The following is a 24,448-nucleotide window of genomic DNA, read 5'->3' as shown; positions in this document are numbered from 1 at the left end:
AGCCTCGGGCCCCTCAGCTGGCTAGTGCAGGAGAGGCCTCTGCGGGACGGACCTTCAGGTGTTCACACAATCACGGCTGATAAGCAGCCTGCAGGCCCCCTTCTGGCGACGTCAGATAAAATGAACAAATGGCATCATGCATTGGCTTTTAAACAGGCATCCCACAGGTTTGCTTTTGTTGCTTCTCAAACATGAATATATTCAAATGGAAGGTGAGGCTATTTGCTTGTTAATCAGTTACCAACTTCCATTTTTGTAAACTCAAAATGTTCAAACAGCAAAGATGTACAATGTGGTTAGTTTAGGGTAGACTGCAGTTTTCTGCTGAAGATATACCTAAACTCCTGCAGAAGGTTACGGCCGTGAGCGATAAACTCTGCAGGAGCCCACTGAGGGGGCCCATCAGAAAGAGCCCCCGGAAAAGCCTTAGAAGGAGTTTGCTCTAAAGACATTGCTGAGGACACTGCCCACTATTTCACTTAGAGTCCCTGTCCCTGTGCAAGGACTTCATTTTTTGCAAATGCTAAGAAAATGTGAGAAAGAGCTTAGGGCCCAATTTATTGGCTCATTTGTCAACCATCACAGAAATATAGGCTACCGAGGTCTACAAATCTGAACCTATTTTTTTCCCTGAACTTCCCTGCTCTAAAAGTTATTCTCCTTGGCTTGAATGTTTGTTTATATTTTTACCATTCTCTTTGTCTCTTCACCCCATCTCAAATGCTTCAACAATAAACTCCAGAGGAGAAGCAATGTTTTTGTATCTACAGGCTCATACTAATGTCATATGGCTTAAAAACTGTATGTACTTTGGCCCTGTTCCCGTAACTGGCATATAACTGAGGTGGCCACACAGTGCAGAAAACACCCTTTTCTCCAGTCAATCATCTGTCATTGACTGGTGTGATCTTGAGCAAGCTGTTCAGTCTCTCTGAACTTCACAATACTACCTATACCTTCAGAGCTGTCATGCATCTATATCATAATTCTGGAATGCAGGATTGTTTATTAACATCCGGTACCTGCCACTCTTATCGTGCAATGCTTTGCTTGCCACCACTACTTGAAGAATGCCATTTCCTTGACCACTATCATCCACAACTCACTGCCATGGCCTGTTGGCTTGCTCACTTGAGAGGCAGATTCAAACAATAAAAAGGCAATCAAAGGAGGTTACAGACAAACTCCCACCTGCTGTCCCTTTCAACGACCTTCTCTCATCTTTAACAGCCCTTGCTGGTCCAGCACCCAGATTCCCATGGTGAGTGCTTTCTTGGTCACCAGCAGATGTATCATTCTGTTATTCCCTAGATCACGGGTCCTCAACCCCTGGGATCTAGTGCCTGATGATCTGAGGTGCAGCTGATGTAATAATAATAAGAATAATAATAGAAATTGAGTGCACTATTGAGTGTACTATGCTTGAATCATCTCAAAACCATCCTTGCCCCTTCCAGTCTGTGGAAAAATATCTTCCACAAAACTGGTCCCTGGTGCCAAAAAGGTTGGGGACTGCTGCCTGAGATGTTTACACTGTTACCTAGCTCCAAGTCTAGAAGGAAAAGAAAGGGATATAAGCCAACTTCATGTCAAATGATCTTTTTATACTGTCCATTTCGTATATGTACGTGACCCATGAGATTAAGATGTCTGAGGCATGAGTTAAATATCTTGGGGTCAAGCATTAGTCCTCATAACAGAATTTAGGGAAGGAAAGATGATCAGTTAGTAGCACTGAGACAAAAAAATGAATCAGTAAGCCAGGGGTAATTTGCAGCTGAACACGGAGGCCATCACTGACTTTCAACCCTTCCTCTGGGTGTCCTGGGTTTGGCAGATGAACGAACTTGACTCTAGAGCCTGAGTTCTGTCCTGCTGCAATGGCAAGAATGCCAGTTCTGCTGATTCTTTTAGGTCCTGCTCTTTTAGGTGCTCTGATCATTCCGGTGCCACCAGCTGCTAGGCATACTGTTCCTATCCTCAATGGTTCAGTCTAGCAGGGAGAGAAAGGCATGTGAAGAAATTCCATTCCAAGTATATATATAACTGAGTCACTATTCTCTACACATGAAATCAACATAACCTTGTAAATCAACTACACTCCAAAAATTTTACATCATCACTACTGGCCTTCAGTTCAGGTCAGTTCAATTCAGTCACTCAGTCATATCCGACTTTTTGCGACCCCATGGACTGCAGCATGCCATGCTTCCCTGTCCATCACCAACTCCCAGAGCCTACTCAAACTCACGTACATTGAGTCAGTGATGCCATCCAGCCATCTCATCCTGTGTTGTCCCCTTCTCCTCCTGCCTTCAATCTTTCCCAGTGTATCAGGATCTTTTCCAATGAGTCAGTTCTTAGCATCAAGTCACCAAAGGACTGACGTTTCAGCTTCAGCATCAGTCCTTCTAATAAACATTCAGGACTTAATTCATGTAGGATGGACTGGTTGGATATCTCCTTGCAGTCCAAGGGACTCTCAAGAGTCTTCTCCAACACCACAGTTCAAAAGCATCAATTCTTCAGTGCTCAGCTTTCTTTATGGTCCAACTCTAACATCCATACATGACTATTGGAAAAACCAGAGCTTTGACTAGATGGACCTTTGTTGGCAAAGTAATGTCTCTGCTTTTGAATATGCTGTCTAGGTTGGTCATAATTTTTCTTTCAAGGAGCAAACGTCTTTTAATTTCATGGCTGCAGTCACCATCTGCAGTGATTTTAGAGCCCCCCAAAATAAAGTCTTTCACTGTTTCCATTGTTTCCCCATCTATTTGCCATGAAGTGATGGGACCAGATGCCATGATCTTTGTTTTCTGAACTCTGAGTTTTAAGCCAACTTTTTCACTCTCCTCTTTCACTTTCATTAAGAGGCTCTTTAGTTCTTCTTTGCTTTCTGCCATCAAGGTGGTGTCATCTGCATATCTGAGGTTATTGATATTTCTCCCAGCAGTCTTGATTCCAGCTTGTGTTTCCTCCAGCCCAGCATTTCTCAAGATGTACTCTGCATATGTGACAATATATAGCCTTGATGTACTCCTTTTCCTATTTGGAACCAGTCTGTTGTTCCATGTCCAGTTCTAACTGTCGCTTCCTGACCTGCATACAGATTTCTCAGGAGGCAGGTCAGGTGGTCTGGTATTCCTATCTCTTTCAGAATTTTCCACAGTTTGTTGTGATCCACACAGTCAACGGCTTTGGCGTAGTCAATAAAGCAGATGTTTTACTGGAATTCTCTTGCTTTTTTGATGATCCAAAGGATGTTGGCAATTTGATCTCTGGTTCCTCTGCCTTTTCTAAAGCCAGCTCGAACATCTGGAAATTCACAGTTCATGTATTGTTGAAGCCTGGCTTGCAGAATTTTGAGCATTACTTTGCTAGCGTGTGAGATGAGTGCAATTGTGCAGTAGTTTGAGCATTCTTTGGCATTGCCTTTCTTAGGCATTGGAATGAAAACTGACCTTTTCCAGTCCTATGGCCACTGGCCTTCAGAGCTAGATAATTCTTTGTTGGAGCTCCTGTGAAGGATGTTTAACAGCATCCTTGCTCTCCATCCCCTTACATACCAGTGGCAGTCTCTGCCCTAAGTTTAGACAGCCAACAATGTTTCCAGACATAGCCGTCACTCCCCTATTGAGAACCAGTGATGTATAATTTAGTGTTGGTGACCTACAGCTAAAATGGAAGCTCCAGGAAGGCAGGAATTTTTGCCTGTTTATTCACTGTTGATTCCCAAGTCCCCAGAACAACAGTGGGCATGGAACATGTGAATGAAGGAATATTTGTTTAAACACATGCACGCACAACAAACATATGCTTCAGATGCTTCCATTTGGAAGTGATCAATATTTAATTTTACCTCACTTTTAATGGATTTTCATCAAAATAAAATAATGGTAATGATAGAAATTTTAAAATTCAGGGAGGAATATTTTTCTCTGTATCTAACACAAACATTTTCTGAAAGGCAATTCAGAATTGATCTCTATCTGGAAAGAGTATACTATATACATATTATAAAAAGAGACATGAGTCTTTTCCAAATTTCCTCTTCTCTGTGTCCCAGTAGAAAACCTTTATTATGAGTATTGACCTTAGAAAGTAATTGCCTCAAGGGCAGTACTGTTGATGCCATTTTAAGAATGAAGGGCAGGGCTACTGAAACAGGCCAACACTCACAGGCAAGGAAAAGAGGAGGAATAAATTAATTCCTGAATGGACTTGTCATTCACAGTCATCTGGTTTGACCAGAGTTTAATTTATCTCAGAGAGTTGGTGGGCCTGCCTGAGGGGTGTCACATGATAACAAATAGTAGAGAGAGAGAAGGTCCGATTTTCCATCCACCATACCAACCACCACAAGGGAAAATTTGGCAATGTCTGGAGACATTTTGATTTTAGCAACTAAGTAAGGGTGGGGGGCGGGGGGCAGGAAACTGCTATTTGCATCTAATGGATAGAAGCCATGGTGCTACTAATCATCCTACAACGCACAGGGCAGTTCCCCACAACAAGACGTACTCAGTCGAAAATGTCAGCAGTGCCGAGGTTGAGAGGCCCTGCAGTAGAGCATGTTTAAGGGCATGGGATCTGAGACCTCTCTGTGCAAATCTGAATTCCTGCTTCATCACTGTCCAGCTGTCTGGCAAACCAATTTCCCTTTTCCTCCTGGGCACAAAAGTAGTTACATTAGCACTCCTCAAGTTAGGGCTAACTACACAACAAGTTCTGGTGCGTGAAATGTGGGCATAAGTGCTGTCCACCACTTCTAAAACTGGCTTCAAAAACTTCCTTCAAAATCACTCATCTCTTTTCGCCTTCCATAGACCAGATGCAAAGGATCTAGGGGATGGCAGAGTCACTAGACAGACAGAGCCTGGGTACCTGAATGACTGTCTGGAGCAGAGACAGCGCCCCTCCATCCCTGTAGTGACCCGCAGTAGACCATGATATGAATAACAGACAGACAGACAGACAGACAGACAGACAGACTTCTACAATGTTAAGCCACTGATGCTTGGGGTTGATCAGGTAGGTGGACTGTCACCTACTGCAGGCTTCTTAACCTCTCTGTGCCTCAATTTCCTCATCTGCAAAATGGTGGTGATAACACCATCTCTCCCATGAGGATTAAAGTTTTTAAAATAGTGTCTGGCATCTAATAAGAGTTTTCCCATCTGAGGGTCCACTTTCAGTGACACCATATAAAATGACCAACGGCATTGTATGTTAATTTATAGAGATATGTACTCAGGTTTGCTTTTATTGCCTCCCAAACATTGATATATTTGACTTCCCTGGTGGCTCAGTTGGTAAAGAATCTGCCTGCAATGCAGGAGACCCAGGTTTGATTCCTTGGGTGGGGAAGATCCCCTGGAGAAGGAAATAGCAACCCACTCCAGTATTCTTGCCTAGAAAATCCTGTGGACAGAAGAGCCTGGTGGACTACAGTCCGTGGGTTTGCAAAGAGTCAGACACGACTAAGCAACTGAGCATAGCAAACACTGATATGGGTTTGAAGTAACTGGAAACTAGAAAGCTAGGCTATTTGGTTTTTAATCAATTCTTTAATTCTTTTGTATAATGTAGTTCAAAGTACAAAAATTTAAGATTAGATTTATTCCATGTTATCTTTACTACTTTTATCCTCATTTTATTCATTTAAGTACCTATCATATGCTAGGTGCTGTGTTAAATGTTGGAGATAGAATTATGAGCAGAAACAGACATAGCCTATGCCTCCATAGTGTTCAAAGCTTACTCAAGAGTTAGGCGTTAACCATGTAATACCCAAATAATTATAAAATCTCTAATATGAAAAATGTTATAAGGGAAACACACTGCTAAAAGAGTACAAAGCAAAGAGAAATGGTCTTTGGAAGGATGGAAGGAGGGTTTTCCTGGAAGGAGGCTTCAGAGCTGAGTTTGAAGGATGAATAAGAATAAACTTGGGGAAGGGGGAAGGAATGAGAAAGGAATTCAAGGAGAGGAAACAGCATATGCAAATATCCTGAAGTGAGTATATCGAAAGAACTGAGAGAAGTTGTATATGTCTGGATCGTAAGAAGTGAGGGGAGGAAGGTAGTCAAGGCAGATAAGGCTGGAGAGGAGTTGGCTGCATGGCCAGGCCATTCAAGGCCTTGTAGGTCATTCTCAATAATTTTCATATTTTTTCTAAACAGGGTGAAGTAACATGATTAGATAAGCATTTTAAAAAAACCTCATTTTGTATGCTTTTAAAGAAAATGGAATGGAGGCAGGCAAGGGTGGAGCCAGGGGACCTATTATTTCTGGATTACAGAGGTGAGATTGTGGTAGCAGAGATGACTGGATTAAAGAGACACTTAAGATAAAAACTCATTAGCCTTTGGAGTTATCTTAGATGTGGGAAGTGGAGGTGAGGGAGGTGTCTAGAGTAGATTCTAGACCTTGGTTTCAGCAACTGGACAAATATTATGCCTCTTACTGAACAGATGACAACAGACATGGACCACTTTAGAGGAGAAAATGTCATGTTTGGTTGGAGATGAGTATGCAGTGAGCTAACCTCACATCATCTTTATTCTTTGCTCATAATATGATTCTCCTATTTTCATTTCTATCTATTCATCTACTTTCTCATTTAACAAATCATTATAAAGTACCAACTATGGGACTCAAAAATGGTGATATAGACACAGTCTTTAGAGGAGCTTATGGTCTAGGAGAAAGCAAAGAAAATGGATACTATTAAGAATTATGATAGCAAAAATATTATCACCAAGACATAGAAGAGTGTACTTCACCCAGAATCAGGGTTGGAGGGTGGAAATTATAGAAGGTTCTCTGGAGGAAACGTCTCTGATGCAATGTGCCAAGAAGGGAGCCTCGGGGAAAGGGTATTCCAGGTGAGAGAAGAGAATGTAAACAAGGAGGGTACAGAGAGATACTGAGGTCAAAGCAGCTCAGTGTGGCCAAAGCATACAACAGGGAAAAGGAAGAGGGGGCTGGTGGGCCAGCTGAGGATTCTGAGTTTTATCCTGAGAGCAGAGTATGTTTAAGGCTCTTTTCTACTTTGGTCATTATTTATTAAACATCCCATTGTCTCTTCTTCTACATTCATGTACACTCACATACACACACACCCTTACATTTCTATTATCCTTTTTTCAATTCCTGGACTAACATAATATCAAATATTCTGCAAAGAAACCACATGAGATTTTGGACAGCATTTGGAAAACCAGGGATCATGTTATAACTCCCAGAGCTCATTAGCCAGCACTTCTGTTCACTTTAAACCCATTAAAATCACTCTTGAACCGTCCTTAGGGAAATCTTTTTCTAATTGCTTCAAACCATTATTTCCAAGTGGACAGCCTGTGTTCTTCAAATTTTATTTATATACATTCATTAAAGGATGTTGTCCATGTGGCATGTTAGTTTTCAAACAGAAAGAAATCCCCACTGCCTATAACATTCAAGACACTTGTTGAACTTTTCCTCTCTCAGCGGCACAGGAGAACTGCCTAAACTACGTTCTCGGTCCCACTGAGGTCTGGTTCTGAGGTTTGCTCTGTTCCAACTGTCCCTCTGCTTCTTCCTCCTTAGTTCTCCTATGTTGGAAGCTCATCTTCCACCGATCACTCTCTTTTTTTCAAACAATGATGTCAGGTTTTCTCACACCTTCGACCCCAAAACAGAAAACTACCTGTGGTTTTTCAAACACCCTGTTCTGATTCATGCCTTTGTAGTTTTAAACATATGTTACCCTCTCTTTTTAGGATATGCTTCGCCCTTACCTACACGGACAAGTATTATCCTTCAAGGCTCATCTCAAATATTTTTTTCTCCTAACCCACCCTTATCTTTAAATAGTCTCCCTCCAGATCTGGAGGATGGAGCAAGCCCTCTTGTAAGTCACATTCAACATACTTTTATAGTGATTCAAGTGGTCTTCTCTCAGAGGAAAGGATAAAGAAGATGTGGTACATAGTTATAATGGAATATTACTCAGCCAAAAAAAGAACAAAATAATGCCATTTGCAGCAATGCTGATGAAATTTAAAATTACCATACTAAGTAAGTCAGACAGAGAACGACAAATATATAACATCACTCATATATTGAATCTAATTTTTAAAATGATATAAATAAACTTACTTACAGAACAGAAACAGACACACACATTTTGAAAACAAACTTATGGTTACCAAAGGGGAAACATGATGGGGAAGAATAAATTAGGAGTCTGGGGTTAACACACATGCACTGCTATGTATAAAATAGGTAACCAAAAAGAACTTACTGTATAGCATGGGGAACTCTACTCAATATTATATAATAACCTATTTGGGAAAAGAATCTGAAAAAGAATGCATATATGTCTATGCGTAACTGAACCACTCTGATGTACACTTGAAACTGACACAACATTGTAAATCAACTGTACTCCAGGAAAATTTAAAATTAAATAAAACAGTCTACTCTATTTACTAGGTGGGGTCAAGGTTCTGTATTATTTCCTATATTTTGTTGATATATGCCCTGTATCCAGACAGTGTCTGGCTAGAAGTAGGCATCAAATTAGTGACTGCTGAATGAAACAATTATTCAGTGAACAAATACCCAAACATGTCAAAAAAAGCTTCTCAAATATATGTGAGAGATGGCTGAATACCACCATCCCACAGGCTGTTAGCCCTCATTTATTATATCGTTTAAAATATCCATAAAGGTATAATTCTCAGGTCTAGTTCCGAGGGATCCTGGTGGGCGCCCAGGTGCTTCTGACTGATAACTCTGCTGAGAAACTTTGTTCTAAAGCCAGAATATTACACAACATAACCAGCGTGAAGACAAGTACTGGGAAGCCTTTCTCTTTCATTTACCTGTGTTCCTCTGAAGTAAAACAAACCCCAGGTGCACACCATATATTTCACTGATGCTTTCATCTACCCATCCATCCAGCTAAAACTTTTGAGACCCTCCTACAATCTGCTAGGCATCCTCTCAGGCAGGTGAGAAGCAAAGTGAACCTTTGCATGTAAATCATACTCTATTCCAGAAGGCTTTAAAAACAAACACCCGCTTGTGTAAGAAACTTCAAGATGAACAACACAGGCACAGTGAGGGTTTAAACGAAGAGTGGGAAAACGTCAGCTTTCATCTGTCTTTTTCTCTTAAGAAAACATCGTAGGTCCTGATCTTGGGGTTAACTTGAAATCCTGCTCAGTTCCTATTTCCCACGGAGGATTTAGCTAGGATTTCGAGGCTGGGCTGTGAGCTTCATGTCTTCTTCAATAACCCTTTTAAGTGTTCACATAGCGGGGCTTGTTTGGCATCAGTCTAACTGGTGGGGATCTAGAGTTTGGCTGAGTTAGAGGCTTATGGCATTTCTTCCCTTGCATTACACATTACACATTTTGATGCAGAGCATCTATTCTTTGATTTTCCTTTTCTCCTGCACCCGCCAGAAATCCAAGGCTTTAACTGGTTTTCTGTTGCTGAAATGTGCCCCCGCCTTGCACTCTCTGCAACTTGACAATGCCATTTGGTTTATATTTTTCCCAAAGTCAGCAACCTAGTTTTTAAAAAAACTCTGTTACCCCCTTTCTTTCCTTCAGGTAAGTCATTTTTATGGAGGCTGTAGCTATAGCTAAAACAGGAAGTGCCAGGAATTCCTGAAGTCTGGCTGAAAGCGAGGCCAGGCTCACCTGATTTATCCTCCTTTTAAGAGGCTGTCTTGGGCCTGGTTGTTTATAGTCTTTGGCATGGTTTTCTCTCCTACCACCGACCCTGCCCTCTGGCCATGATTTCTTGTCGCATCAAAAGCTTCAGAGTCAATTCTTTGTCACTTTTGCAATTCTTCAAAGGCTCCATTACTTAGCTAACCCCTTCTTCCCCCAACCATACAAGTACAAAGTGAGCAATCACTCCTCAGAGCCTGATCGATGAGTCCAGAAGCCGGCTGCTAGGTTACGTGGCTTTTTCTGGGGCAACGTGGTGAGTTGCTAAAGAAAGGGGAGTTGAGAGGTGAACCGAGATTTTTTTTTTTAACTCAACAACCCCTCATTTTAACAGGGCAACAGCTTCCCTATGTGCTGGCTCGAGGCAGATGAGCCTGCAGAGGGCTCTGAGTACTGGGCTTTGGCGAAGCCACAAGACAGAAGGAGCCTGGGTCTCTGAATCAGAAGGTGGTGCACCCAACACACATGAGCAAGCATTCTACTGTGTTGAGCTGCTGCGATGTGGAAATTGTCTGTTACAGCAGCCTGCTTACCCGAAAGGGGATATGAACACAAAACAGGACTGCTGGGGAGACGGGCACTAGGCTGTTCCTTCCAAGCACCACGGAATCAAAGGCGTGCAGAAGGATCTACCATGGCTGCATGAACTTAGTAAGACAAGGGCTTTCACAGGAAACACTCACTGATGGATCCTTTGCTGGCTGAAAGGGGCAGTGTAGCAGTCATTCTCCTCCAGGTCTGGCAGTGTCTCCTTGTCCAGCCTCATTGGCTTCTTAGGTAACCATCTCCGAAACCTGCTTATTTGTTTATCGATCCTGTGGGACATGAAAGGCAAGACCAAAGGGTACAACATGTCAGCACTGCCCCAAAACACAGGAGGGAGGTCTCCACAGAGCCGCAATTATGACCCACACACGCTGGACGTGCTCACTGCACTCATGAAACCCCCACTGGACACAAAGAAGGAAGCAAGCCGAGACCCAGTGTCCTGATTGCCCATGATACCATTGCTATGAGTCACATGTCTACCCACACGCCAATGGATGGCCAAGGAGTCAGAACGAGGTTGGAAGGCTCCGGAAAGGAAGCGGACAGTCCCTGAAGCAAAGCAGCCAAGACCTTAAGTTCTTCCATCCTGCAGATTCTAGAAACTCACTGTGTGCTTGGAAAATCTCCCCATCCAAGGTCAGGGAAGAGCTGAAGCTCTAGTTAGTTGGCTTTGGGGGCGGGGCAGAGACAGCACATTTCAGGGGTGGACGGTGCACAGAGAGCTCAATATCACCATTTGCTTTCTGGCCCTCATACCTTCCTTGAACAGCCTCTCAGCAGATGACATTTTTTTTTTTTTTAACTTTCATGTCTCTTTTCAAGCTGACCCCATGGTTCTCATGGTGCTGGGGTGGGGTGTCATGACACACATGTATCACTCTGGTCAGAGTACACAATGATGCCAAGCCAAAAAACCCAACACTGTCCCCAAAGCAGTTTTCAAGCCATGATTTGCCTCCCTGGTGGCCTCCCCATTCCTTCTGACTTCTGATGAAAACATCTGGCCTCCACGTGACCAGATTCTCACCCACTCACAGCCAACTACTAGAAGAGCAAACACCACAACAGACTTTGAAATGATACCTACACCACTGGAACTTTTTTTTCCCCTAAGAGCACACATTAATAGCAGCTCTATGAGGCAGACTGAACAGGGACCGTTCTCATTCACACATCATAAAAGAGACTCATGGTGGGGTAATTATCCAGCCCAAGTTACCCAGACAGTGAATAAAGTCAGAACCAAAATGCAGATTCTAGACTTTTGATTTTAAAGTCCCATGATCATGCCCATCACAGTAGTTGATAATGGGAATCTTCACTTAAGGGCTATGGAAGAGACACATTTCTGTGGGGATGAAAAACCTTTAAATGCCTTCTATTAACTGAAAATACATGAAATTTTGGCATCTTTTATTTTTCTCCCCAGTTAAAATTATTCACATGGCAATTTGTCCTTTTCAGTGAAACTCCCAGATGAATGGATTATTTTTTTTATAACAAATCAACTCCAAAATGAATAGTAACAGTAAACTCCTCTTTTACCACCTTTTCTCTTCAGCATTGCTCCAGCCTCACCACAACTCCCTTCTCTGCTTGGTGGTGACTGTCCTTTTTCCAGAGCCTCTGAAAGTTCAAACTGGAAAGAATCCTCCAGCTTCTTGAAGACTCTCATCTCCAAGAGGACCTGTCCCCATCACATATATACATACAGAAATAAAGATTCTACTCTGGGTCACATAGCCAGAAAATAATAGATTGGAATGGCCCAAAGACCCAAGAAAGCAGGAAAAGCCTACATTTACTTCACCCCTAAGATTCACCTTCTTTCCTCATCATCTTTTTAGTAGCAGTGAAAGTGTTAGTCACTCAGACATGTCTGACTCAATGCGACCCCATGGACTGTAGCCTGTCAGACTCCTCTGTCCATGGAATTCTCTAAGCAAGAATACTGGAGTGGGTAGCCATTCTCTTCCCCAGGGGATCTTCCTGACCCAAGGATGCCCCATTATCTTTTTAAAGACACTTAAATATAGTGAGATGTAAGCCTCAGAGAGGTGATATGACACAGTGGTTGAGAACATGAGCTCTGAGGCTGGAGTGCCTAGATTCAAACCCTGGCTCTGTAAATAACAGCAGTGTGACCCTGGGTAAGTTATTTAACTTTGCCATGCCTCAATTTCCTTATCTGTAAAATGGGCATGATAATGATGTGTAATTCATAGGACTGTGATGATTAAATGATCAAAATGTACATAAAACCTCCAGAATGGTATCAGTGCACAGTAAACATGGCTATTATTACTACGTTTTTCTTTTTTCTGCAAAGACAAGAATTTGAGCAACCAGCTTGCCTCTTAACAGTTTTGTCCTTCAGCTTTTCAATTCAAAGTTAACTATGCATCATGAGCATCTATTACTTGCCCAAGTTCAATGATTTAGTCATTAAATGAAACTTCCTAGGTTAAGCTGGTGGGCTTCCCTGCGGCTCTTGGCTTTATTTCATCTGATTGCCTTGAAAGTTGTTCATGAAAGACAACCCTGGTCCAGAGGTTTTCCATAACAGAGCTTTCACCTCCCACACGTGTCCAGTCTGCAGCACTAATTGGATTACACTTCGCATTCTCATGGAGTCTGGGCTCTGAGTGCAATGACTACGAATTTAACCAGATGGGTACAGTGCTCAATGTGGAGAAAAACAAAGCTGTAAAACTTCAGGGAATGAAATGGCAACTTTCTGCAACACGCTTGGGGCACAACTATTTAAGTGAATTGTGGAGATGGAGGGAGAGACGACCAGGGTATGAAAGTGAAAAATGAGGAGGGGGGAGAAGGAAGTGAGGGGTAGACTGCTTGGCGTGGTGGAAAGGAGCTGGGATTTGCCCTTGCAATGCCGAAATCCTGGTTCTGCTGCTTATCAGCTGTGTGACCTTCCACAAAATCACTCACCTTTCTGAGCCTTATTTTTCCAGGGTTTTTAAATGGGATCATCACCATCATCATCATCTCACTGACCTCACAGAGTTGCTAAGAGGCTTATAAAAGAGGATGTGCATGAAATGCTTTGGAGAAACTGCCAAGCAGAGAGCAGGGTTACTAATCACTCTTTGAGGACCACAGAGGTTAATGTAAAGTGATGGAAAGGAGAGGTAGTGGGCTTTTGAAACACTATGGTAGAGGAAAGATATTCAAAAGACAGCTTAAAAATAACCCCTGAGGGTGTGAACCAGCTTTCATCGGGCAGCCTGAGCAGAAGCAGGAAGACAAAGCATGGACTGTTCTGGTCCCATCACACACACCAGTCCATGCTGCGTGCTCACAACGAGAGAACAGAATGCTCAAAAGTGATCAGCAGTTTGTAGCCTCCACTGCTTGGCAGAATGGCCCTCCAGTGATGCCAGCACCCTAATCCTGGAACCTGTGAATATGAGTGTAACACAGCAAAGGGACTTTGCAGATGTAAGCTGGGCCTTAAATTATGGACAGCATACTGGATTACTCAGGTGGACACATCTAATCACTAAGCCCTTTAAAAGCAGAGAGCTTTCTCTGGCTGGAGACAGGAGAGATGAGGCCAAAGGGAGGTCAGAGAGATTCAAAGTGTGAGAAGGACTCAACTAGCCAGAGCTGGCTTTGGAGGTGAAGGGGGCCAGGAGCCGGTGGTGGGGTTGGGGGGTGGGGGTGGTGGCAGGAAGCCTCTAGAAGCTGAGAAAGACCTTTGGTTAACAGCCAAGAAATGGAGACCCTGGTCCGACGACAGCATGGAGCTCAGCTGTGCCAGCAACCTGGATGAGACTGGAAGCCAATTTTTCCCAGGAGCCTCTGAAGAAGAGCTGGCTGGCTATCACCTTGATCTCAGCCTATGAGACCCCGAGCAGAGAAACCAGATGAAAGCTACCCCACCCAGACTTATGACTCACAGAACTGAGATAATAAATTTGTCTGGGGATGTGTCATAAAAGCAATGGGAGACTACCACACCTCTCAAAACAGCCTTGATCCCATCTTCCTCAGACCTCGGCTGGCCAGGTTCCCATGGGCTGAGACTCACGCTCCACACTCTGTCCTTACCTCCCAGGTAAGTGGCTCTGGGAACAAGAGTTTGTCCCTCTGTGGCTGCATGACTAACGTCCATTCTTCCACAAACCCACTCCTGGCCCCACACTGTGCCACTCAGACATCAGTGAGCATCCCCTTCCATCTTGCCAAGGAAAGACACACAGTGCAAAAACCACCAGGCTGGAAAGCCTGAGAGTCAAGCTAGAGGCCTGGGACAAACCTTTTATCCTCTCAGGGCCTTAGTATCCTTGTCTTTAAAATGATCAATCAGATGCTGTCTAATATATGTTGCTGGTGACTTTAGAGGTCATATCTTGGCTATACCATTTCAAACAAGCCTTGAGTTAATAAAGAGCTTTCCTTTTCACAAAGCATAATGGATACATTTTTGTATAGAATGATGACTCTGGAGTCAGCGAGAAATGGATTAACATTCTCACCGCTCAGCTCAAAAGCGGTGAGTGCCGTGGTTGGCAAGGGACTAAGCCTCTCTGAGCTAACACACCCATTACAGATGGAATTGGTAAGGATAATGCATAAGGGTTTACACAATGCCTTGGCTGGACAAAATGCTCAATTAAGTGGTAGTTTCTAGGATGAAGAAAACGATGATGACAATGAACTTTTGTTGACCAAGTTCTCAATAGACATTCAAGAGCCATGATCTTCTCTTATATATTGAGGTCTGTGCTCCCATGTCTCACAGATATCCCTGAACAAGTGATCCTGAAATTTACATAGAGCTGAGAAGTCGAAAAACTAACTAACCAGAAAGCATCTCATTTGTCTCTTCAATAGAGGAGTAGGGCTTACTTAATAACGTCTCCTCTGACAGGAGAAAGATAAAATGTCGGTTTAATGACAGAGCATTGATTTTCGTTGCATCCACTGTCACTTTGGTCCATCTCTGCCATTTACTGAGCAAAATCCCTCTCACAGACTACACAGGCACATCAATAAAGATGGACCACCTGCTTGAGTATTTGTGGCCTTGACTTGTCAAGTTAGCATCTAGACCAAAAGGTGAGTCACTCTCTTAAGAAAGTTGTTCTGATGGTAAATTTGGGGTCCTCCCCCAAAGACCAGTTCATGACAGATGAGGTTTTAGGTAGCTGGAAAGAGCAAGCATAAACTAAGAGGCCACGTGCTCCAGAGCCCAAGAGCTGCAAATACTGAGCCCACACTCCACGACTACTGCAGCCTGGGCGCCTAGAGCCCGTGCTCCACAGCAAGAGAAGCCACTGCCATGAGAAGCCTGCTCACGGCAACTAGAGAAAACCCGTCTGCAGCAATGAAGATCCAGTGCAGCCCAACAGTAATTAGTTAATCAAAAACAAACTAGGGGGCACACGTCTCCCACCTTGGCTGGGCTGTGCCTTGGGAAGGTCCTGGTTAAAATACCTTGACCTCAGCTTCCTCAGTGGTGAAGGGGAGACTGTGGTGATCTTAGAAAAGGCCACATGCAGAGAACTTCCCCCCTAACCGATAAACCTGTCTGCAGGCCTTTATAAATTACTGGCTGTACAGAGTCCCAGCCTGGATATGGAGGGTGCACCCTGAAGAACCAGAAAACAAGGGCCTTTTTCTTGAGCCACTAACAACCCAGGAGGGAGTTTGTACTAAAGACAACTCAATTAGGCTGAATTAAATGAAACAGGTAACTTCAGAGACAGCTGCTTTTCCCCAGATCAGAATACTATAATAATAGCATCAGGTTTCAAACAGTTAGATTACATTTTCAGAGATAATATGCTCAGAGAGCACAACAGATGAGCTTTTTAAAAATGTAATGGAGGCACCGAACACAGGCCTACGTTGCAGGAAAGGAAGCCCTCCTGGATGGATAACAGACAACAGAGGCTTGCATTTCTTTTTCCTCTTCTTAGAGCCAAGTGCCCCATATTAGCAGTCTCTCCTCAGATAGGAGTTAGGGATCTTGAGAAACTAATGCCATTCTTTTAGGTCACAAGGCTGCTAATTGGGGCAGAGCTTAAGTATCTTCTAGAAGAGTCCAAAGGTTTTGGAACATTTACGAATGTTAATTTTTTAAGGTGAGGATGGAAATATCCAAGCCATGCTGTAATGTTGCCTGTATACTCATCTGATAAGACTGCACAGGCACTCAGTGTATAACACAGCAGGACAAGTGTTCATCCTGCCAAGCATCGCAAAGGAGAACATCAGTCAGGATGCGTATGGGGGCGAGGAGGAAAAACAAATGGGCAGTACTGAGACTTCAGCTACCAGTCACCCACAATCATCAGACTTACGACTTCGTAAGCATATCTTTTACGGGCTATATTCATACTATTTGGTGAGAGTAAAAATAAAATAAGGCCGAAGAACAGCGATACATTTCCTTTCTTGACTAGATGGGTATTGTGTAATATCTCTAAGTCTGCTCAAAGGTAAGTGTCAAAGCATCCTTTAATAGACCAAGTATGTGCATAAAAAGAACACTTACCCCCAAAATACATATCTGAATTATATGAGTGTGCTTCATGGTGTCAGGTGACTTTTCACAAACAAAGATATTTGTGAAATGATGCTTTATTTTTCTACCTGCTCAGAAACTTCACAATTTTTATTTCTTTTCCCTTATTCTGAAAGGAGGTAGGTTTGTTTCCAGGGTGCTTTTGTGGATTAATGAAGTAAAATATCATTTGGAAGAATGAAACCAAAAGCTAAATTAAGTATCCATATTTAGGACGGCATGAGGATCTCAGAATATTGAAGTCAGTATGTTACTACTGGTGTATGACTAGGATAACAAGTTACATACAAGCCCTGCAATTTGGAAGTCATCTCTGGCTACAGAGACACCTATTCTTCATCATTTAAATCAGCCTGTCCTGAGGTGAAGAGTTAAAGCAGATACAAAATTTTCTGACAAACTGCATTTAAAAATTTGTGCTGCATAGACTTCAATAAGTAATACCACCACACTGATATCCTAAATTTAATCCTGTGTGGTCAGCAGTAAGGCTTATCTCAAGAGGCCATTCTGAATCAACGTGTCATACAACCAGAACTGGGATTTTTTTTTTCCCTTTATTTTGACCCAGAGCCTGCGAGTGCCTTTTAAGGACTCGATTCTTCTATAGTTGTTATGTATGCGCTTAAGTAGCATCAACTCTTCCAGGCCAAAAATTAGTGCTTAGTAAGCTGTTCTTCCAGTTCAAGAAACAAGGATTTCCCAAGCTCTTATTCACTCACAACCTCCCTTCTACACACACAGAGAACATGCGGTGGGTGACATGGTCACAGCCCTGTCTGCTTTCCTCCTCTTGCTCCTGTTCTAAACCCCATCCACTTTCTCCTTGGTCACCGCAAACCCTAACAAGGTGGCAGTAAGCCCTCACTTTCTGATTCATCAGGACCCCCTCTGTTCTCCACCAGCTATAATTTGCTTTCTGTTACTCTCCTCTCTGCAATTATCATTCTCAAAATGCACTAGTTCCAGACCAGCAACATCAGCATCACTGGGGATCTTAACAGAAGTACAAATTATTGAACCTCATGTCTGGGGATGGACCCATCAATCTGAGTATGAAAGAGCCCTGCAAGTGATCCTGACACATGTGAAAGTTTGAGAACCACCATTCCATGGAGACTGCTAGCATGGTGGTTACCAAGGTGACCAAAAATCAGTTCTCATCTCTCATTGTTCATCGCTGAAGAAAACCCCTTCTTATGGGAAATCGTACATGGTACCTTTGATACTGCCCTCCCCAGTTCCCCTTCTACTTCTTGAATTGTTCCTTTTCATTCTCCCCCACCTCTTTCTGTCTCCTTAAAGCAGATTTTTCCAAGCAGTTGCTACCGGCCCTCTTCTCTTCACTCCATGCATTGCTCCCTGGGAAATTCCATCCACTTCTCTGGCTCAGGTCATGATGGCTAACGAGCTTCACCTCTCCATTTCTATTCTCTGGCTTTACCTTTAGCTTCAACTGCTTTGGCATCAGTTTCAAAAGCCTCAAAGACCAACTGTGACACAAATTACCTCAAAACCTACTGTGAGTCATAATACAGAAGTGTCAGATAACTAATCAACACCTGTCTTACCACATCTGTATCTCCCTGAATTTCCACTCTTCTTCTGCCTCCCAACCCCTTATATATAAACCTCTTTCTCTCCACCATTTCTTGTTTTCCAAATACCCACCAAGTCCTTTTGCCTACACTTGCCTCCAATCTTTCTCATATACTTTGCTGTTTTACTTAACAGATTATTTTTTGGCTCTGCATGGAGCAGGAGTACAATCTGAGTGCTTTAGAGTGAAAGTCAAGGAGACAGAGATTATGACTTGTTGTAAGGAAGCACTTTCTAAGTCAGGTGTTCACAGATGGGATTCCGTCTCTAGACATGTTTAAACACAGGCTGGCTGATGATATAACAGAGGTTCAACAGCCAATGAGTGGCTGGACTTGATGACATTTGGTATCCCATCCAACCTTGAGATTATATGGGTCATTTAATCACCATTTTCTTTCAAGTCCTCATTGCTCACCTCTTCCCCACATTGCAAACAATATTTCAGTCCTCGATCTATGTCTGATGCTTCAGGAAGTCCTGGTTTTCCTATGCTTTTCTTTGTGGCCTTATTTTCCCACTGCAAATCCTCACACATATATATGAAGATTCGTTCATTCATTTGCCCCACCTACTATATGTGAGGCACTGGAAAAACAGCCTTCATATACCTTCTAGATGGAGGGCCTACATCATAGGCTATAGCACAGACCCAGCAATCTGAGTTTTAATACGCTGTCCAGGTGACTCTGCTGCTGGCTAAAGTCTGAGAACTACTGAAATAGGCTAAAGTGTGCATGAAGTTTCTGTAGAAGGTCATTATGTGACAAGGGACTTGTCTCTGGTGAATCCAAATGCCACGGCAACCATCTGATTGAAAGAACTGCTTATAACGATGCTTCTCAGGAAAATTTTCGGGAAGCACACCTTAGTTTTTTTAAATGCCTATTTTCATGTCATATTTTGTCAAGCACACATGAACTTGGTTAAACTCACTAAACTATATCAACTATTCTTCTATTTATCCTTCTGCACTGAACAGAAGCAGAGTGAATTTGAGTGCTAGATCTCACAGAACTGAACTCTAAAGATTTTCAGACAAATGTAATGGTTTCCAAGTTGTTTAACTATCAGCTCAGCTTAGGGAACATGATTACATAAGACGAATTAAAAGTTTGAAGTTAGATTGCCAATGATCACCATGAAATCAAATCAAAGAACATACTGAAATCTCCTCTTCATCCCCAACTTCTCAAAAACCAAGGAGAAACAAGCTTAGGAAGGCAATATAGCACAGTAAAGGTAGTCCTCATCCAGTAGGATTTTGGGGGAGGAGGGCTTAAAAAAAGAGGGTAGGAGGGCTTCTGAGTAAGGTAATATATCTGCAAATTTTATTAACAAAATATTATTAACATAGGAGGACACTACCCATGGTAGGATCCGAAGCCACCTGGGAGGGTTACTGGCTATACTTGGATTTCAAGTTATATATAGTGGAGGGAGTAATTTGCATGGGGAAAAAAGGAATGTTCAGACCAAAGATGCTTTCTAAACAGTGGGGCTTTCTGGGAATTAGGATGGGGAACTCTCACCTCTCAAACCCAGCCTCAACAGACCTGCAGATAAATTCTGCCTCCCAAGTGTGGAGAAATCACAGGGAAGACTCTAAGAGGAAAATTTCCATCTTTGCTTCCCGCTCCCCAACCCAGCCTAACTTGAAATAGCTATTTTTGGTGCAGCAACCAGCTCTCCCATGGGACAAAGGCCCCTCCTCCCCAGCTTGTCTTCCTTGTCAATGATGGGAGTACACAGGACAAGAGCTAAAAGAAACACCATCGTGACACAGCATGCTACTAACCTGCTCATGAACTTGTACCGGCGGGGCAGGTAATAGATTTTTCTCCTGGAAGAACAGCAAAAATGAAGCCAGTCGAGAAGAAAACCCATCGTCAGTTACAGTTTGAACTAGCAAGGAAGGAAAGGAGATTGAAGATAGAAGCCTGTAAGAGGTGAAGAAGAAAAAACTAAAAAGAGATTAACAGTGAGAAATGTAGTGGGAACGCAGGGCATGCATTTTTGACTCATGAAATCATATGAAATAGTTTCTATTGACATTGCTTCCTCTCCTTGTTACCATCAATTTTTACACTTGCTCTTCAACTATAGAACCTGTGCAGAGCAATAATTTGGAGCAATTGGTATTTGTATGAATTCAGCTGAGGTCAGCTTTTTTCTTCTCTTCAGGATACAGAGATAGATTGCCAGCCTGCTCGCAACATACATAATTTAACAGGCACACTGTTACATTAACAAATATTTCTACAGCACTTTAAGTTTAGAGAATGTTTCTGTCATCTGATATAGGCAAAGGTAACATAAATTATATATAAAAATATATGTTTTTACAACCAGTATGGGAAGGACACTAACAAATAAGTATCAACAGCCTGCTGGAAATAACCACACCAGCACATATTGTCTAACCCCTGGCCCTTGTGTATTGTTAATTAAAGAGGTAAACCAAGGAATCCCGGAAAAAACTCTTCTTAAAAATCAGACTTATTAAGGGTCTGTTGTACTTCTATTACATATTAAATGTAATTAATGTAATATTAATTAAAGTATTACAAATGCAAATTCTGAGTATAGTGTGAACAGAGAACATGTGCATTAGATACTTCTAAAAATGCAATCTCTCTTTCCATGGTTTTGCTTCAACCAATGGGTACAAATGGATGAATAGTTTGCATGGATTTTGAACTAAGATATTAGAGAAAATTGGAAGTTTATACACCAAAACTTTAGTGCATATCTGTGAAAATTTGAACACATACCCCATGTTATAAAGAGGCAGATTATAGAGACAATAGAAAAATCAGTGGCTGCCAGGGGTCTGGGCTGGGGGGAGAAGGGATAGAGTAAAGGGGATTTCAAGGGCTGTGAAACTATTCTGCATGATACCATAATAGGGGATACATGGCACCTTGAATTGTCCAAACCCACAGAATTGTACAAGACAAGAAGTGAACCGTAAACTATGGACCACTAAAACAAACACCACCATGACAGAGCATGCTACTAACCTGCAGATAGTAACAATGTGCCAATACTTATCCATCAGTTGTAACAAATAAACCACAATGCAAGGTATCAATAGTAAGGAGGCTGTAAGAGGGGTGGGAGGAGGTCTATGGGAACACTCTGTACTATATTCAATTTTCTGTAAACCAAAAACTGCTCTAGAAACTGTCTATTTAAAAAGTCTATATGCTTGGACACACAGGTATTTAGCAAAAGCAGGTTTTAGTGACCATTTCCCGCAAGAAATCTATTCCTCAACTTCCTTTTAAATATCATAGAAACAAAAATCCAAGGAGACTAAATCTGGGATTCAGAAGTACAGTCTATAGAAAATAATAAAGGTAAGATTCTTGGAGGCATTTCAATGTCCAAACTGATGCTTGAACACTTTGTTGAACTGATATGTCAGGACAATTCCTCTTTTGGAAATACACGCTGGATAAAAAAGTCATGTAAATTTTAAATGCACCAAGTTGTATCAAGTGAAGCTATGCGTAGGTAAAATCACATCAATATTAATAAGGCCAACTCATGGCCACTTGTTAACAGTATTTCCTCCTAAAATGTTGTCCTGCAGGAATTCCTATCATGTAAAATTATTATTCACAGTTGTTATGGCTTTCATTTTATTGCCTGGATCACATTCTCTGAATGCTGCATAAGAGAAGTATTCATGTTGCTTGCAGGCGGCACTCTTCTGCTATTATGTAATGAGCGCACAGAGGTGTTGTCTATGATACAGCCAGTTTCCTTAGGTTTTACTACCTTACTATTATCAAAAGGTAGACTTTTTAAGCTCTGTTGGCTTTAAGCTGTTGGTTTGATCTATGACTCTATCTAAGCATATATTTATTTTCCCTTTGGTCCTTATGTATGACATAGCATTAATTCACATTGATAAATTACTGATTGTGCAAACAACTGTTGACGGAAACAAAATTGGTATTCCTTCTCTCTCACTGATTACATATATTACATATATATATAGATACATATATATAAAATTTAAACAATCCTTGGGTTCCAAGATTTTCTTTGTAACATTTTAAAAACAAAAATAAGTGAAAAATTTAGAACTACTTTAGTCTCAGTTCCTTTGAGAATTCTGCCTTAAGGAAAATACAAGGTAGAAGTATCAGCCTCTATTTTGAATTTGTATTAGGACACAAAGACTAATAAAGAAAATAAGATGCACGAGAGAGATATATTACAGGCTTATGAATGGAAATTGCCCTTCCCTAAATGTGTTCCTAGCATCTCTTCATTTCTAAGAATATAGATGGATCTTTGTCTCAATAACTTTCCACAGCTCATTAACAGCTATACTTTAGAATTGGCCATCTGCCTAATTTCTGCCCTCTGACTTGGTCGTATTGGCAAATGTTGAACCAAAAGTAGAAAGTATTTAATTCTTTTGTCCCTTAAGAACTGTCCTTGGTACTAAACCCCTCCACCTCCTTTAAGAGATTCTATTATTTCTACATATCTTGGCATTCATAATTTAAGATTTAATACTTAATTTCATTTCTATCTAGCAAACAATCACTTTTTCTTAATCTATAGGGAATATAAGAATATTCACTCTGAGATGGAGGAAAATTAATCCTTTAAAATAACTAAGAAATTCATGAAAAGTACTTTATATTCCCCACTCCAGTGTTCTTGCCTGGAGAATCCCAGGGACGGGGGAGCCATCTATGGGGTCGCACAGAGTTGGACACGACTGAAGCGACTTAGCGGCAGCAGCAGCAGGAATAAATATCAATGGTTGTGGTTTGCACAGTATTTATGACTTGACTCTTAAAATGCAAAAATAGTTATTTAAAAAAATAACGTCACGTTTTCCTGAAATTTCTTGAACTTGCAGCAGTGGAAGTAGACTGTAATTTTTTTCTGGAAGGGACCAGTCAGTAAGGACTTGTACCACTGGTCCTGACATCTGGCCATTCAAAGAAGCAGGGTTTTTAAAACTGGCACTTTGGAAATGAAAATGCCACCTGGAAAATATTTCTTTCTCAACAGTCTATCCTTCTAAGGACTGCATCAGCCAGGCATTTTCACAAAAAGTCATGAAGTCATTATTAGCCATGAAGTTACTTATTGCATTTCCTACACATTTGAAGGTTTTTTTCCTCTAACAGTGTTCCAGTCTGCATTTTGATTTTATTTGTTTCGATAGAGGAGTGCACTAGCAGCAGAGAGAGTGGGGGAGAAATACTTTTACACCTACCTGAAAGGCATTCTTACATTCATTTGTTCTGCATATCTTCCAAGCACTTCCCATGGGGCATGCAACTTCACAAAGATAATGTCACTATTTATTAGAGAGGACTGAAACAGAAAAAAGAAACTAAATTGAAAAGTATATCCAAGTCTCCTATGGTTTCAATTGAACTGGAACTTAGAACACATGAACTTGTACAGAGTTTAAGATCAGAGGGCATTTTTCAGCAATCAGCTGGGTCCTCATGTGTGCACATATCCATTCAATCAATACATTACTGTGAGTCAGGCTCTGGAGAACCAGCAGGGAAGAAGAGAGATACAGATGGCATTTACATTCTGCAAATACACACATACAAAAGGAGACAGGCAAAAACAAGTTAACAAGAGAAAGAGATTCAGAGAGTTGAGTGTTCTGAAGACAACAGAGTCTTGGGAGAAAAAGTTGGAGTAGGATACCCATTTCCTTGGATAAAGGGTCAAAAAAAAAAAAGTCTTCTCTGAGGTGTGGACATGTGAGTTGAGATATAAAGAAGGAGCCAGCTGGGTAAAAAGCTGAATGTTCTGGGTGCAAAGCCCCTAGGCTGGGAAACAGCTTAGTATGTCCTATAGGGGAGGGGCAAGGAGGAGGGTGGAGGTGCTGGGGTGGATTAATCACAGAGACTGGCATGAGAAGAGGCTGGAGAGGTGAGCAGGAGCTAGTATGTGGTGCTTCACAGGCCACAACAACACAGTTACACTTTATGCTAGGTACATGGGGAAGTCATTTTGA

General features: G+C 41.9%; 1 protein-coding gene across 20 annotated transcripts in view; it reads right to left on the bottom strand.

Moving 5' to 3' along the window:
* The window catches only part of ANO4 (anoctamin 4), a 433,316-nt gene that overhangs the window by 118,692 nt on the left and 290,176 nt on the right, over positions 1–24,448 (bottom strand). For 18 of the 20 annotated variants that reach the window (XR_009494400.1, XM_024991748.2, XM_024991754.1 and 15 more), the window contains 3 exons: positions 23,684–23,784; positions 20,231–20,275; positions 10,415–10,546 (listed from right to left, as the gene is read on the bottom strand). Coding sequence is in view for 19 of the 20 variants with exons in the window: in XM_024991748.2 (XP_024847516.1) it covers positions 10,415–10,546; positions 20,231–20,275; positions 23,684–23,784 (278 nt within the window). In the remaining variant the exon portion in view is untranslated. The remainder of the gene's footprint in view (positions 1–10,414; positions 10,547–20,230; positions 20,276–23,683; positions 23,785–24,448) is intronic. The other 2 variants (XM_024991740.2, XM_024991745.2) reach the window with 2 other exon arrangements.

Source organism: Bos taurus, chromosome 5 (genome assembly GCF_002263795.3).
Source record: "Bos taurus isolate L1 Dominette 01449 registration number 42190680 breed Hereford chromosome 5, ARS-UCD2.0, whole genome shotgun sequence".
In the NCBI taxonomy this organism is placed as follows: domain Eukaryota; kingdom Metazoa; phylum Chordata; class Mammalia; order Artiodactyla; family Bovidae; genus Bos; species Bos taurus.
The sequence above is the reverse complement of the archived record's forward strand: the minus strand, read 5'-3'. Positions and strand labels throughout refer to the sequence as shown.